The 15,757-nt window shown below is 47.6% G+C and overlaps 6 protein-coding genes across 6 annotated transcripts; 5 read left to right on the top strand and 1 right to left on the bottom strand.

The window, feature by feature from the left end:
• Positions 1 to 1,736: 1,736 nt before the first annotated feature.
• On the bottom strand, positions 1,737 to 3,927 carry N7509_008339 (uncharacterized protein; the record flags this gene model as incomplete). The annotated part of the gene is made up of 6 exons (XM_056632976.1): positions 1,737 to 1,977; positions 2,040 to 2,979; positions 3,120 to 3,194; positions 3,404 to 3,741; positions 3,802 to 3,861; positions 3,920 to 3,927. 6 exons carry the CDS (start codon positions 3,925 to 3,927, stop codon positions 1,737 to 1,739), a joined length of 1,662 nt encoding a protein of 553 aa, XP_056483596.1.
• Positions 3,928 to 4,616: 689 nt separating this feature from the next.
• On the top strand, positions 4,617 to 5,678 carry N7509_008338 (sterol desaturase family protein; the record flags this gene model as incomplete). The annotated part of the gene is made up of 1 exon (XM_056632975.1): positions 4,617 to 5,678. The coding sequence occupies one exon, from the start codon at positions 4,617 to 4,619 to the stop codon at positions 5,676 to 5,678; it is 1,062 nt and encodes a 353-aa protein (XP_056483595.1).
• A 654-nt stretch (positions 5,679 to 6,332) lies between these two features.
• N7509_008337 (glycoside hydrolase family 18 protein) lies at positions 6,333 to 7,362 on the top strand (the record flags this gene model as incomplete). The annotated part of the gene is made up of 4 exons (XM_056632974.1): positions 6,333 to 6,466; positions 6,526 to 6,568; positions 6,623 to 6,760; positions 6,838 to 7,362. 4 exons carry the CDS (start codon positions 6,333 to 6,335, stop codon positions 7,360 to 7,362), a joined length of 840 nt encoding a protein of 279 aa, XP_056483594.1.
• Positions 7,363 to 7,421: 59 nt separating this feature from the next.
• On the top strand, positions 7,422 to 7,636 carry N7509_008336 (uncharacterized protein; the record flags this gene model as incomplete). The annotated part of the gene is given in 2 exon segments (XM_056632973.1): positions 7,422 to 7,569; positions 7,581 to 7,636. The coding sequence occupies 2 exon segments, from the start codon at positions 7,422 to 7,424 to the stop codon at positions 7,634 to 7,636; spliced, it is 204 nt and encodes a 67-aa protein (XP_056483593.1).
• An 802-nt stretch (positions 7,637 to 8,438) lies between these two features.
• Positions 8,439 to 8,774, top strand: N7509_008335 (uncharacterized protein; the record flags this gene model as incomplete). Its single annotated transcript, XM_056632972.1, has 1 exon — positions 8,439 to 8,774. One exon carries the CDS (start codon positions 8,439 to 8,441, stop codon positions 8,772 to 8,774), a length of 336 nt encoding a protein of 111 aa, XP_056483592.1.
• Positions 8,775 to 12,681: 3,907 nt separating this feature from the next.
• On the top strand, positions 12,682 to 13,912 carry N7509_008334 (cinnamoyl-CoA reductase; the record flags this gene model as incomplete). The annotated part of the gene is made up of 6 exons (XM_056632971.1): positions 12,682 to 12,945; positions 13,002 to 13,134; positions 13,223 to 13,279; positions 13,329 to 13,399; positions 13,455 to 13,560; positions 13,608 to 13,912. The coding sequence occupies 6 exons, from the start codon at positions 12,682 to 12,684 to the stop codon at positions 13,910 to 13,912; spliced, it is 936 nt and encodes a 311-aa protein (XP_056483591.1).
• Positions 13,913 to 15,757: the final 1,845 nt, after the last annotated feature.

Raw genomic sequence — 15,757 nt, 5'->3', positions numbered from 1 at the left:
TTTTCAATTATTCCGTAATATTCGAAGTGTCTCCTTAAGTTCTCGGTATTCATCCCATAAGGAAGGTTCCTTACTCGATGTCAGAATATTTGTAGAAAGAAGTTAAGACTGAAGCCGAACCCCACATAAACCCTGATCATATCACCCATATCGCGTTCCGTGGAAAAGTATGCGAGAAATAAGACTAGTATTCGAAGTGCCTTGGCGGTATGTAGTGTCTCAGGATCCTTATAATACCAACGAAGGCAAGAGAAAGTCTGAGACCACAAGATTTTCTCACCGAGTAAGTTGAAATATTTACTGAGACGGGTGACCTGGCGGCGCGGGGTAATAATCATTACACGTGATTAGACTACGATGTTTCTGCCCATAAATCGAGCGGTAACCCCAAACAGTATCAGCGTATTTCGGATATAATTTCTGAGTAATCAACTGTAGAGTGTTTGAAGCGAATTTTAATTTGGAAGCTACAGTATACATCGCCATAAAACCGGCATAGCAAGCGCCATGAAAGTAATTTATGAATAGATGACCAGCTTATGGGCGGTTAAAACCTTATTCTTGCAAGCAATGGTCAAATCGCTGTAATCCGAGCTGAGATGCAGATCTCTCTAAGTTAGTTATCAGACAGTATCTTGTACTACTATAGACCGTACGTGGTCTGCTTCTCACCTTGCAATGAGTCCAAGAATGGTATCTTGGTCGTGCCTGGTCTCTGCTCCGGCGGTGAAGGACTGGGCCGGCAAGGGTACAGTCTCCATATTGGAGCTTGATTAAGCAGGAAGGCTTGCTCCTTTTCAATTTCATGGCTAGGCGCAGATTATTCCGTGTGAATTCATTACAAGGAAGCAGAGTGTAATCTCTACTGTGAGGTCAGAGGACATGAAAAGTAGAAGTCGGGTTTGCTCCACGCTCAGAGGGTTTCACGCATTGCGGCCTAACCCCACATCCTATCTATCAAATCGGCCTCGACAAGGCAAGTCGGTGGCAGACCAATGAGAATAAGTCTTCAAAAAGGTGCATAGCAAAAGTATGCAAGCAATGAATGCGAGGGTATAACAAATGAGCAGCAAGAAAGAAGCACAGACGCCAGGGTTAAGAAGTCAGCTGTTAGGGTTATGGAGGAAAGAGCCAGTAAACAAGGATAAAAACCGCCAACACTAAACCAAGATGATGAATTCCTGAACAGCTATCAGAAGAGGGCGTGGAATCAAAAGGTAGCGAATCAGAGGAAGGCAGTGGATCAGAGTAGCGAATAAGAAGCCATAATTTGGCTAACAGCAGCGAAAAAAATAAAAGTTTTCAGCAACAGGGGTATCCCCGCCGGCGGAGAATCCCTTTCTCTCACTTCGTTCGTTTCAGGGCACGTCCCGTGTTTAAGTCCCTTTCTCTCACTTCGTCCGTTTCAGGGCAATGTCACATGATAAGAACTTACGGGCAATAATGATACGAATGGTCAGCTATATGTTGACGCCCCCCTCCAATATAATATCGACAGCATTCCTTCTCACAGGTGGTGACTGCTGCTTTATGGTGCCAGGAGATACAAAGTCGAGGCAACATTTATTGACGAAAGCATATCATTTATCGTCCGACCCAATCATTAGCCAACATTGCCAACTTTAGCCTATTTGGCAACATGCACTTCCACAGACTAATGCAAGGGAGGCATTCCACGCCACGAACTTCAAGCTCCAAAATATCAATTTGGCGTAATCCGTGTCTTTCACTCAGTATCAGTCAATCCAGTCGGAGTTGGGGTCCAGTTGTGTAGATCTAACATCGGGACATGACCCGTTCGATGTCACGTCGCCGGAATTCGAGACTCGGTAGGAGCTATTCGACGGCCGCGGGTAGTTGAACGAATCAAAGACTCCAAATGCTTGGAGCTCGTTAGTTAGAAGCGTCTTGACAAAGCAGCGCTGTGAGAAGGTGTATCGCTGCCCAGCCTTGATTATGTGCAGTCGGAAAGCAACCCTATCTGCGTATCAGCGGGCTCTACGACTGACTAACTGGTCTTGTGAGTTTGCAGGACCTACCTGCGGAGGTCCTCGAGTGACTTAGAGTTGTCCCCCGTGTGCGTATGCGGCAGCATGCATACAAGCCTGCTTGAGAAGACTTTTGCCACCGGCCAGTGTCTACCCAGCTTCTCTAGAGTGGAGATAAAAAAGTAGATGCTCGAATCGAGGTGATGCTCTGGCACGGAAGCATGGACGAGGAGCAGTCTAGCCGTGGCCCAGAGAGCACCGGCAAAGGAAGGCCCGAGCAGCTGAAGCATGCCAGCGGACACGACGTCCTGCGCCGTCCTCATCATGCTCGTAACGGCGGTTATGCATTTTTGCATGGCGCTGTGCGAAGCCTTGAACAGCTCGGAGGCCGTGTGCGGATATCCCGCTACGGAGTGAAGGCGGGTGGCGGCAAGGATGAAGCCGGATTGCAGTGTAATCCAGTTGGAAACCCTGCTCCGCGTGTCTGAGCGGCACGACTCTGATATCTGAGCGTACTCGCCCGGAAGGCTGTTCAGCCACGACGAGAGCTGCCGGTCCAACTCGGCGTACGAAGCCCTCCACCGGTCGGAATCTGACGAGGAATAGAAGTTGAGGGGCTGCTTGACAAACTCATGGATGCGTGTCATGATTTTGGTCACTTCGCAGAGGTACGAAAAGCTCCCCAGATTCTCTGGAACGTCTGCTGTCACCTCAAACGGCTTGTCCGTGCGGTACCAACGCGTCTCGACCTGCTCTGCGGCTACCCACAAGTCGTATCGACAAGGCAGCGGCCTGTTCACTTCGCGCTCGTCTATCATGAAGTTGGAAGACGTGCACGTGTTGGTGTATCGGTCGATGGAGTACACTGCCCAGAACAGCCTGCGCGTCTCTTCTTCTTGCAGCCAAGACGTCGGGTGGGAAATCATGAAGCCCTGAGTCAGCCCGGCGGGCGCATCTATGGAGAGTCCGAGGTCGAAGCGATTCTCGACGCCTGAGACCTAGGTGCGAGAAGTTCTGCGAGAGGAGAGCGAGGAGATTCATGCCCTCCACAGTATGGGCGTCACCTAGCAGTCCACGGTCAGGATCGCGAGTGCCTGCAGACCTCGTAGGTTTGAGTGCTCTAGGACGTACAGTTGTATGCGCTGCTTAGGGGACGCGTGATGCCCCCACCGTATTGTTTTCGGGTCCTTCCGATATCGCGAACCACTAAGAACGAGGGCGTGCAGCAGGATCAGGTCAGGCTCGCCCAACTGTAAGGGACTCCAAAGAAGTCCAAGGATGGATATCTGTTCCAGCAGAGGCAGCCAGGCGTTCACGTTTTCCAAAATATAGGTCGACGAGGGCACCTAGTTGGTGATGTGGCGGTAGCCCAGCAGTTTCCAAGAAGCTATCGTATTCATGAGACTCTGCTTTACCGTTCGCAGCCACGGCCCGCAGCCCTGGGAGTAGTCTCGATACGGCGGTAGTGTCGCGGTCTCGATTATTGGGAGTATTCGCGGGAGAGACGGCGAGTATGTCGTGTTCGTCTGGCTCAACTTGCTCGACTGCCTCAGCTGCTTGAACAGAGGTTCCCGCAGCGATAAGCGATTTTAGAGAATCATCATCGTAGCTGCCGGAAGGGAGCTTCTTCTGACCCAACGAGTGACTTTCGCTACGACCCGGCCGGTTTAAATGCTCTTGAAGCTGGCTGCTCAGAGAATTGAGCGACTTTTCCAGTTGCTCTACCTTGCCGAGTAGATCCCGTGCATAGCCCCTGCGAGGCCCCGGTTTTCGTTTGCCAGCATACACGCAGCTTTCATTATTATGTACGCACCATCCGTACGATGGCTTGGCCCTGTCGCATCTGACCTTTCGAGACCTACACTTGACGCAACTAACTGACCCAGCTTAGTGACTCTCCTTGGTGTGAGATCCTGCCGAGGCAAACTCACGATGTCATGGTACCGATGTGCTTTTTATCCCTCTCCTTTTTTGTGCGGCTATGATGGAGTGCGCTGCGATTCTGTTTGCTGGGAGGGTGGCTCGTCCGTTCCCCAGAGTCGCTTCAACTATTATGCCGAGGCAGAAATGGTCTGACTAATAAAGGGACGACCTATTCTTCGTTCATGTGAGCGCCACCAATAGCGTTGGCTGGAATCCTGGGGAACATCATCTAAGCCACATGAAGACTGAGACCAAAAAACCTCTCTGCTTGACAATTGGCTCCCAATCCCCTACCACTTCCTTCGCTGTATTAGATGCGCCGAACCGCGATTCATATCCGCACCGAGATACAGCCAGCAGTATTGCCTGGCTGCACCGCAGGGAACCCAGTAAAGAATTCGTTGGAGGGCCGAGGGGAGTGAGCGAGCCGAGTTTGGCGTACACCTTTGCCGCGCATGTGATTTATTAAACATGGCCCTGGAAAAGGAAGCAACAGCCAGTCTCAAATTAAACACAGCAAAAATACCAACTGCCTTCATTCGCTATACGTGACCAAGCTAAAGACCCGACCCCGCTATCCACAGCCCGTGTGGGTACATGTGAATATACGCATATATATATGAATGGGACCCTTCCGACAGCTGCTCACAATACATCCTCGTCAAAACTAGTTTATTGGGAGCCAATACCCTTCACATCCGAACCATGGCCTCCCCAGCGATTCAAACCGAGGCTGCCTCCTACGGACCTTCTGTTGCGCCCAAATGCTCCAAGAACCTGATCCCGAAAGACCTGTCCGGCTCTCCGATCCCCCACAGCCAGCGTTGGGTGTACTCGACATCAGCCATCACCAACGGCAAACTCAAATCCATCAGTGGCAGTGCCGTTCTCATTGTTGCATATGTGTGTTTCAACTCGTCGACGGTAGGCCACAGGTTCTACGGCCACCTGGACGACGCGTACGACGAGATCGCCGTTAACATCTGGGGCACCTTCGTCATCACCACAGTCTTCTTCTGGGCCTGGGCCGCCGTCTTCGCCATACCGGACCTGACCAGCTGGCCGCAGTGGCTGTTCAAGTACAAAACGCAGCCCTTCGTCCGGGTTGGCGGGCAGGAGTACGCCCGCATTGCGCTGATAGGGCTTCGAAACCAGTTCGTGGTCGTGCTGCCCTTGCTGTACCTCACCAGCGTGTTCGGCTCTTCCAAGCCAGTTGGGACATCCTCGCTTCCCTCGCCCACACAGGCCGTCGCAACCGCTCTGTTTGACGTCTTCTGCACGGAGATGGGCTTCTACTACATCCACCGCGCATTCCACTCGAAACTGCTGTACCCTCTTTTCCACAAGCAGCACCACGAGTTCACCGCACCCGTCGGGCTGGCGTCGACGTACTGTACCTTGACCGAGCACGTCTTTTCTAACTTGATGCCAAACGCCATCGGGAGCATGATCGTCCCGCACCACTGGTCTCAGTCTACCTTTAGTTTCCTGCTGTTGACATTCGGAACCATCTGCGCGCACTCCGGATACAACACGCCGTGGCTTCCCTCAAACCTGCAACACGATTTTCACCATTTCGCGTTCAACGAAAACTTCGGCCCGACGGGGCTGTTCGACTCGATACACAATACCAACAAGAAGTTCAAGCACACCCTGCAGGAGGCGAGGCTGCGGGTTGGTGGTGATGATGACAGAGCCAGGAAGCTGGTCCTGGAGAAATTGGCCGTGGTTGAGAGCAAGGAAAATGAGGCGAAGCGAAAGAATTGACCCACGATGGGGGTTGCGACATACGTTCAATTCAATTCAATTCAATTCAAGATTCTATTAACCTAATGCAGCCTTGCTAGTGAGCGCCGTGGCTATGTGGGCGTTCCCTCCATAGGGAACCAGAACCATCCTAACGCCACGCCCACAGTAAAAAAAGACAAAGGAGATACGGCGTATTGCTATAGAAAAACAAATAACAACTCCCACAAAACAGTAACGAAATGCTCCCAATGAATATAATCGGCTACTGCCAGCTTATACAGCGACTACGGCCCCTCCCTGTGACCGCAAACCACACTCTCCCTATCCCTGCCACTATAGATATAACCTCAGTTTCGCTCTGGTTCCTCCTGCAGTTGCTCCTTATAGGATAGTAGCTCCTCGGCCTACTCAACCTCTTATAGTCGCCAGTTAGTAGTATACTTCCTTATATATATCGTCTTTACCCTCTAGTGCCCTCCTACTCGGGATCTAGCGCTAAAAAAAGAACGATCGGCTATTATGAAGGATGGTTGGTTTTCTGCTTGCTTACGTTTATGTACGAAGAGCTCACACCTGATAGGGCCTCGCAGCGACCATGCGACATACGTTTTCCGACAGATATTGAAATGACCGCCATGACGCCTGTCAATTTTGGTGGGTCTGCTCTTAGACATGCCGCAGGCAATTGTTCTAACAACTGATCCAGCCTTCGTCTACTTTCACCCCACAACGTTTGAAGTTATTCCCAAAGACGCTCGTGACGTTCCTCTATATTCTCAGTTCACTGCGGTAAAGGAGAGAAAACAGTGCGTTCCCTTGTAATGAAGGACAGCATTCTCGAAACGTCAAATAACATTCTTTCCAGATCGCTGAGAACATGGGTATCTATAGGCGGTTGGGCGTTCAATGTCAGCATGATGGTTCTCTGGAAACGATTGACGAACACAGCTTATGATTGTTAGGATGCCACGAACTCTCTAAATACCCAGACAGCATTCAGCGATATGTCATCGAGTGCAGCAAATCGCCAAGCCTTTGCAACGTCTCTGATCCAGTTTATGAATACCTATGGATTTGATGGCGTTGATATTGACTGGGGGGTAATTCTTCCGTTCCCCAAGATATCTGGGCTCGGACTCGAAGATCTTCAGAAAACTGTATTGATAAATTTTTCTAGTACCATGGAGCCGACGATTGCGGTGGACTCCCAGCCGATACTGAGAATTTTGCTCTGCTGCTAAGTGATCTGAAAGAAGCATTTGGAGGAAGATTCTGTATCAGTGTCACATTGCCATCCTCATATTGGTATCTACGCTGGTTCGACCTTCAAGCCATGGAGAAGTCGGTTGATTTCTTCAATCTCATGTCTTATGACATCCATGGAGTGTGGGATTCATCTAGCAAGTTCACCGGCCCATATGTGCGTCCACACACCAACTTGACTGAAATCCGACTCGGTCTTGACTTGACTTGCTTTGACGAAACAACATTTCGCCCTCGCAACTCAACTTGGTCCTTTGCTGGTATGGTCGATCTTTCACACTCAAAGATTCATCGTGCAATATCCCTGGCTGTATCTTTAGCGAAGGCGGTACTGCCGGAGAGTGTACGAACTCTGCCGGGATACTGTCGAATGCAGAGATCAGCCGTATCATTGCCAGCAATTCCCTCACCCCCACGATCGATCAAGAAGCTGCTGTGAAATGGATCACATGGGATTCAAATCAATAGGTCTCATATGATAACGGCGAGACCATGAAAATGAAGCTTCAAGCTGCAAGTGAGCTGTACCTCGGTGGAACCATGATCTGGTTAATCGATAAAGATGGTACAGATAATGCAAGCAGTAATGACCTGTCGGGTATTAGGACTGCCAATGGTATATCGCAGTCTGATACAGCAATGCTACGTGAGTGGCAGACTACTGCGAGAACAGCGGCTACGATACAAAACTCCTGCTATTGTCTTTCTGTTGAGATGAATGTACCACTGGTTTTATTGCCGAGACTTACGCTAAGGGGCAGGTGTTAGGTGTCGAGACCGATATTAATTGCTAATGAGACGATGTCAAGATACTTTGCTGCGCTCCTAGGACTAACACTGGCACATGTCGCTGGAATGGATAGCGCGGTGCTGGTATGGTATGTGCCACCGGATACTGCCCTAATGGAACCGATCTCGTTGTAGTCAACAGTCAGTATCAGGAACCCCGAGTATATAGAGTTTGGAATTGCTTCTTACTTTCCTCTCTAACCATAGCCAACTCTTACGTCGACAATTCAATGATGGGTACTATTTCCAACTTGATGTGAAATAGTATGTTGGAAACTTCCCGATGACGATTAACACTTGTTTAGATTTTAACTCGTATATCATATTGCAGGCAGCTTACAGTCTTACTGTTGTTCTGGATTTGTTCTATATTCCTTTGCCAACACTGATTCGCTGAAGCTAGTCGGGCAAGGCAGCCTCGCGAAGCGCGACACCGGTCTAGTTCCATCGCTCTAAGCTAACAGCCATCTCGTTGGTGGCTACTCCCACAACGCTATATCTAAGCGTGGCTTGTCGCCGACTGAAGATCCGGGATGTGTCTTCGTGGGCTATTTCATGGGAACTGTCTTTGGTTCGTGTTTGGCATCTCCACCCGTACATGATAAGGCTCCTGCGGACCTATATTTTATTGTTATAGGGGCTGGTGTGGTTTACGCATTTGGTCGAATGGTTTACGACATATATGGAGACTCCTACAGCTCGGATGCGATGCAGGAGGTTTACAACATGTGTGTCAAACCAAATGTAGTCGTCGCACATGAAAAGGCCGCTGGTAACGCCGGTGTCGTGGCTAATGTAGCTTCTGCGGAGGCATTGTATGGCCAAGGTGCAGTTGGCCCCGGTATCACTGAGCTGAACTCTCTCAAAACTACCATCACAGGAGAGCCTGAGCAAGTACTGACCACTTTCGGCTCATATACTGTTCAGACGTACACGACGGAGATCGAGGAATGCCCTTTGACCTATACGTACCACTACGGGAGAGGTTTCAAGGAGGTGAGAAGTCTTCCCCTATCCATGAAAAGATCGTCTTTATGTCCGCAAGCTAGCTCTGGTAACTAACTTAGTTCAATTCTTGTCACTCACGATCTGTGACAACCAACGATATGCCATTGAGAAAAGCTTTATTGGGAAGAGTGTGTGGCATATAGATTCAGAGCGACCGGGTGGAAACTATAAGCATCGTTGGAATAGACAGAGGGGGGCCAAATGGTACAAGGACATCCGACATCTTGGTAGATGGCGATGGACTTGTGAACTGTGAGTGATTCCGTGCCTTATTGATTGTGTACCCGAGTCACTAATCTTCGTACTCAATCAGCGACGAGTTCCCGTTAGGTTCTCTCAGAGAGTCATTAGGCCAGGCCTATCAGATAATATGCTTTGTCAATGGATTAGCAAATGGCGCTCATGGTCTGTGCACAATCCATCCACCTGTTCAAACGAGAAACTCGACTCGACATTGCACCCTGTATTTGCTAATTTTTATAAGGCCAGGATTGGGATACTTGGGCGGGTGCCAATTATAGACTGTGTGCCTTCCAAATTTGTGAAGAGCGAATGGAACGAGAGTTCAGGAACGGATTCCCCGTCACTTGGGAGTTCTCTCCGTTCTCTGCCGGTGACAATCGTAGAAACGCCATATTGGAGGGGAACACTTCCTGCAATATTATAGGGTTAGTGAAACGCTTCAATTCAATAATTTATTCCGACGAAGACATTGCAAAGGGATCACTAAAATATTTCAGTTCGATTCGTAAGCGCGTGGCAGTGAATGTTGGGGTAAGTAACGACTCTATTCCCATTTTCTAACTCAGGCTTATCTCACATTCGCTCTCAATATCGTCTAGCCACATTCACATATCAAGGAACTTCCACTGTGTCTGACCAGGGATTCTGGGCAATGCAAGATGACCCGTAAGTACTCAAAAGGCTCTCATATCTAACTACGTGTGCTGAGAGTGACTGCACAAAATGTACGACCCTCCATACAATTGGCCGAGGTTCAACAATTACCAAGAACAGCATTCTCCAGAGAATCTCCCAACGGAAATCTTCTCGGCTCAGTAGTTGAAGCGTAAGATTGCACGCTCTGTCCTACAGCAAGATCTGCCTCTGTCAGCAATTTTCGAGGCTGAAAGTTGCAGTGGACAATCTGAAGAGATTCGACTCGCTGTCAGAACCGCCAGAGGTGAAACCAACTGATCCAGCAACATTCTCGACAACTTCGGTGGAGAGTTCAGGTCATGCTAGCCACCAAGCCTTGGATGCAGGCCTTCCGCAAGAAACGAGAAGTTCGCATGCCCGTACTCACTTACATGGCCACGGTCACCGGAAATGGCATTATTGATAAGCCAAGAAGTCATTGAATCAGGTTCATGGAGGACATTATTTGATGATCGAATGGATTTAAAAGTTGGTATGAGAGCAATCCCAGAGGGAAACCCGGGAATGTGTGAGGAGAGTGTACGTTGCATCAACCTGGACTGGAGATAGTTGACTAGCCCAGATGGAAGTCTTGGAAACACCGTGTTCGCGGATTAGATTCACACTATTACATGCAGATGGGAGTCCCTTGAGTCGGACCAGTGAATTAAGAGCGTTACTATGGCAAATCTGTGATTGAATAGGAGTGTGTATTGTTAAAGATAATATCACCAGGAGCACTCACAAAGGAATAACATATTCTCGCCAATGTTCTTTAGTATCAGCCTCTTTGAACTTCTCAATACCACCGACAACGCTATCTTCGATAACCAGCCAACCACCTGTTTCCACTCGTTCAGCCTAATTTTCTAACACTTTGTGCAGATATAAGCTACGTGAATCCCAAGGTAGATAACCACTATACCAACTAAACAAATCTGACCGATAGAGTCGATCAGACGTAGTACTTCTCCCCCTAGCTTGTTTGATGAATAGAAGGCCATTGCTACTTTGAGCAAACCCGCTGTAGCCGGTCTTAAACAGTAGTAGGAGTCGACTGTCGTTCCCAGATTTCCAGCTACAACAATCCTCGATAGGTTTAACATATAAACCAGCGGGGATATCCTCAGTATTTCCGTCAGGAAACCAAGGCCGAACCCAGGGCAATTTATTCTCCTACTTTCCTCGAAATAACAGTAAGGGAACAGACAGCTCATTATCAGTAGAGCGTTCCGCAAATAGCTGATTAATGAATTCATCGGAACTTTAGACTCTGATGCCAGAAGCAATATAGCGAAAATTAAGTTAACAGGCGGGAAGAGCCGAGAGAAATTATCCGGTAAAAGAATCCACTTCTATCGATAAAGCTCTTACTATGTATTCCGAGTAAGGAAGAGCTATCTATCCATAGATTTGCTGCTCGAGCCCATAATGTTTCGAACTTAAAGGAAGACGAGCCTCAATAGCATCAAAAAGGCGCGTAAGGACACTAACAGCCCTCTCAACATCTACCGGAGTATATTAATAGAACTCCTAAGGGAATACTCTGATCAAGTATTCTGAGTATTTCTTTCTACAATCAGAATATATTGTGAATTTGGCTTTGTCGATCATATCCAGATAGGCTTACAGAATATATTGCAACGGCCGCCATAGCTACTGTTCCAGATCAAACCAGATCAGATCTCCCTAGTCCCGAGGTCTAGGACAAAGAAAGCTAGCTTGGCTTGTTGATCGAATCTATTCGACTTATCAGTGTTTCTGTACAAAGTTTCAGTATATCCTAATAGGAATCCTACAGTATACCAATTTCTTCATCACTCTACGTCTAGGTTAAGGAGTATAACCACACCAAGTAATCGTCCCAACACCTTTAGAGAGGAGAGTCCTATACATATAGAATGTCGTCTTTCCCATAGAGTGCCATCAGATAATAGAAAAGATAAAAATCCGAGAAAGGGTCGAATATAATAGCTTTTGCCAACCGTAGAAACTAGATTAATTTCAGGTTCAGGCGAGTTGCTAGGTCAAAGGGCACTAGGAATAAGCCGCCGCTTTGTTGCTGGTGAGCAGTGTGACCCTACACCTTTTTAATCTCCATAGTGTGTTCAGTACGTATACCATTGCTGCCAATTCACCGGAGTATGGGCTCTTCTCGGTTCTTGCACCCAGTATGACAGAGAAAGTTTTCAGCCTCGGTTTTCGATACCGAGGTGGCTGCTTCTCAATCGCCACTCCAAATCCTACTATGTCATTCCGCGCCGAACTACTGACCACAATCCGCATAACTCCGCCGGCTTCGGTCTGTGTTTCTGGTATATCATGACCATCACTCTGCACCCGTTCCTCCCATGGTGCCAATGTGAATGGATTGATGGTTTCCAGTGTTTCAGTATACGCTATACAAGATATGGAAATGAGTGTATCTCATGAAGGCTAGCATCTATTGAGGCGTGTTTGCCGTATTTTCTGAGGAAAGGGCTACTCCCGGCTGAAGGCTTAGACCTTGGCCCTCTTCTTTACAACGTATTTAATGAGTTTTGGGCTTACCGTTTCTTGACATCTGCCGCACAGCCACATTAATGTTACTAATTCCGAGCCTGTAACTAAATTTGGCTGTAATATTCTGTAATACATGCGTTTTGATTATACGATACACCCGCACCCGAAGGCGTGTATCTATCTTTTCGACACTCAAACGAAGGCCTAGCGTTTGTGATGCATATAGTAATATTCGAAGACCGTTTACTCCCGGGACACTCATGCTTTGCCTCGGCTCGGACCCGAAACCACACTAATCTGTATAAGGTTATTAAAGGCAACAGCACGTACCAGAATGTGAAGCTACTCTCTTTGCCGGGCAAGCGGTCCGGTCGCTCGGGTTGACGGCCCGAACCGCGTCAGTGTCAGGAACTCTTGCATGTTTGAAGATGTCTTATATCACGTTGATCTTCATTGTATTTCTATGGTAACCAGGGTATATCAGGAACTCCTGTCGTTCTCTGAAGTCCTAAATACGCACCGATTCAACGTGTCGTTCAATATGGATGATAAAGCATACGCTCTCCCTCCGAGGTCTCGAGTGCTTGTGACCGGAGCGAACGGCTACCTCGCTTCACAGATAATTGATCTATTGCTTAGTCGTGGGTATCTTGTACGCGGGCAAGTGCGTCAACATCGACAATGGCTAGATGAGCATTTCAAGGGCAAGTATGGCGATCTCTTCGAGTCTGTCGTCCTATCTGAATTAGATGATCGCGAGGGCATAGCTCCTTTGCTAAACGATGTAGCCGGCGTGATTTTGGTGGTATGGGATTTAAGTTTGTACCGAAGTGGAAATGGCGTGGGACTAACTATTGTTAGGCAATGGACATGTCCTTTGAAGATGACCCGACCATCGTCGAGAAAACAGTGAAAAGAACTCTGACTTGGCTCGAAGTCGCTGCGGAATCACCCCTAGTCAAACGTGTAGTACTGACGTCCTCTGCCTCTGCATGTGTGACGCCCGTAGCGAATTCACCCGCTCAATTTGATAAAGGCATGTCATAGACATTAGGATGAGACATCGTGCTAACAAGTACCAGATTCATTCAACGATGCGGCTGTTGCTGCTGTCCAGAACAACACACCTGAGATCCCAGGTATGATGGGGGCGTCTTCATATGCCGCTTCGAAAACCGAAGGAGAAAGAAGAAGCAGTGAAATGGGTGGAGAATCACAAGCCCTCTTTTGTTCTTAATAGGGTTGTGCCTTATTGGTGTGTAAGTATTGCGAATTCCCTTTTTGGCTAGATACCTATTATTGACTTTATATAAGCTCGGCCCTCGCGTTCACCCCGAGGCTGGTGGACCGATGGGAAGTATGGGCATGACAAGTGCACTTGTGAAGGGTTACGGGGACTTCATGTATATGTTCCCACCCAGTGAGTGCATTTCTAACTCCCACTTATACTGTACTAACAATGTTCAGTGTGGTACGTGAGTGTCAAAGATGCAGCATATCTCCACATTGCCGCTCTTCTTCATCCAGACATAAAGTCGGAACGCATTTTTGCTATGGCAGCACCATTCAACTGGACTGAAGTTGTGGAGATCATTCGCAAAATTCAACCGGATAACCATAAGATTCCCAGTCCACCAGCCGACGAAGGCCGCTGTCTGCACGAGTTTGTGGAGGCCGGCAGGGGAGAGAAGCTTTTACAAGGGTTTTGTGGACAGCCTGGCTGGACGTCGTTAGAGGATTGCCTCGTTGCTGGCTTGCCAACATACGAGTGATGGTATGTCAGAGAAAGAGGATAATTCTCAAAGTGGAGTGCAACTATTTGAATCGTTGGTATTTTCCAAGCGCAAATATGCAGACAATATCATACCTTAATAGGAAACCTAGGGACTAAACGATTTCTCAGCGGGTTGAAAACCAGGAAGCGGTCTATTACCAATCTGGTGAATTGCAGAAGCTTATTTTACAGCTCTGTTGGGTGACGTCAGTTCTTGGATTTCCAATGTCTTGAAGAAAGAAATTCGTCATATTAACCATAGCACTCTAGCATTTAAATGGGGGAAAGACAGTATAGGTAGTGTGTGACCCAAGGCAATTATTTGACATGTAAATTCGTAATGTCATTCACAGGCGAGTGTGCCACCCGCTATTCTTACTACCGCATCTTCCTATATTCCATCCATCACTATGCCTCCCACAAGCAATAGATCGAGCCAAAAATCAGCTCATCAGTAATGGATTATATTACTTGGCAAACAGGCTCTTCAGAATAGAAAAAGAAAAAAAAGAAATCGCCTCTATACGCGATGCAAGTACGCGACCACACGCGACGTCTCAGCGGAACGATTTCTACCGACACCTCTATTCTGCACATTCTATTTAGTATTCAAAATCTGACCCACCAAAGTACTCAACTGGCTATGCCCGTCCTATGTAGTTCGCACTGTAACAACCATGTTTCAACCAATCTTGAATCATTCTTTCCCTTGTATTGTCGCAATGCAACGCGTTATGGAAAATGTATCGGGTAAAGTATTGACGTCTGTACTTTACTGTATTATGCGTCAACTCTACATAAGTTTACAAAGCATAATGTCGCGACAAAGTCACTGTTACTAGTCGGATACATTGCCTAACGTAATTCCCGGCCGACCCGATCACCCGGTGGACCCGATCACTCCAAAACACGTAGTAAATGCGATAAATTACAACTGTATATCTCAACAACTATATCTATTCAGGATAAGTTATTGAATTTATGTAGTCTAGATAGTATTTCTGAGCTCTTCGCATAATAAACGAAGATTAATTCTAAGTATTGATAGAGAAATATATATTTGAATGTCAAACGTCAAAAATACGCTGTATTTTATTGTAAGCCCCGGGGCCTCTACTAGAGCTGTAAAAATAATTTAAACTTCGAATATATTGTTCACTAGGCTTAGGAGATCTTATAACCTCAATTTTAAAGTAAAATACTACGTTGTGGTTGAATCATCATAGAATAACAATGTTGTATTTACCATGTGTTTTCCGGTGATCGGGTCCACCGGGTGATCGGGTCGGCCGGGAATTACGTTATTACTTGGCAATTAGTAATTAGCCTGCTTACCAAAGCAGTAACCTTTGTTAAATAGCTTTTTGCCCCTATTATGGAATAAACCAGACTTTCATGCAAGAGCAATTACCATTACCAAATGACGACTAGCGGCCTATCGTGGTCGTGAAACATAAGGATCTGAGAGGGAAAACTGCCTGGGAAACTCATCAACGCAAAGCAATTGATTACTGAGCATTAAAAATACCGTGAATGCGTGGACCATTGGATGTTTCCTAAATTCTAGTAACAACAGACTAGGATGTCAGACTGCTAATGCGCCGAGCCTGTTTGTTTAGCAGGCTACCGAATGGGGTTCCGGTGCGGCCCCCGAGTCCCTCCAAAGACGGGCCGACCGGAGCGAAGTGGGTCGTCTCTTTCTCCCTTGCGACATGTCAGATCCCATGGTGCCATAACCATACCGCCATAGTTATGCTATAGTGTCAGTGCCAGTTCAATGTGCCGCTCTTCTTTTTGAAAAATAAAGTGTGTGCACCGGCCACCCACAAGGACCATCGAGACC

This window comes from Penicillium cosmopolitanum, assembly GCF_028827165.1.
Source record: "Penicillium cosmopolitanum strain IBT 29677 chromosome Unknown utg000009l:1.0-9042332.0:1.0-9050551.0, whole genome shotgun sequence".
In the NCBI taxonomy this organism is placed as follows: Eukaryota; Fungi; Ascomycota; class Eurotiomycetes; order Eurotiales; family Aspergillaceae; genus Penicillium; species Penicillium cosmopolitanum.
Note: the sequence above shows the minus strand (reverse complement) of the source record. Positions and strands in the feature narration are given on the sequence as shown.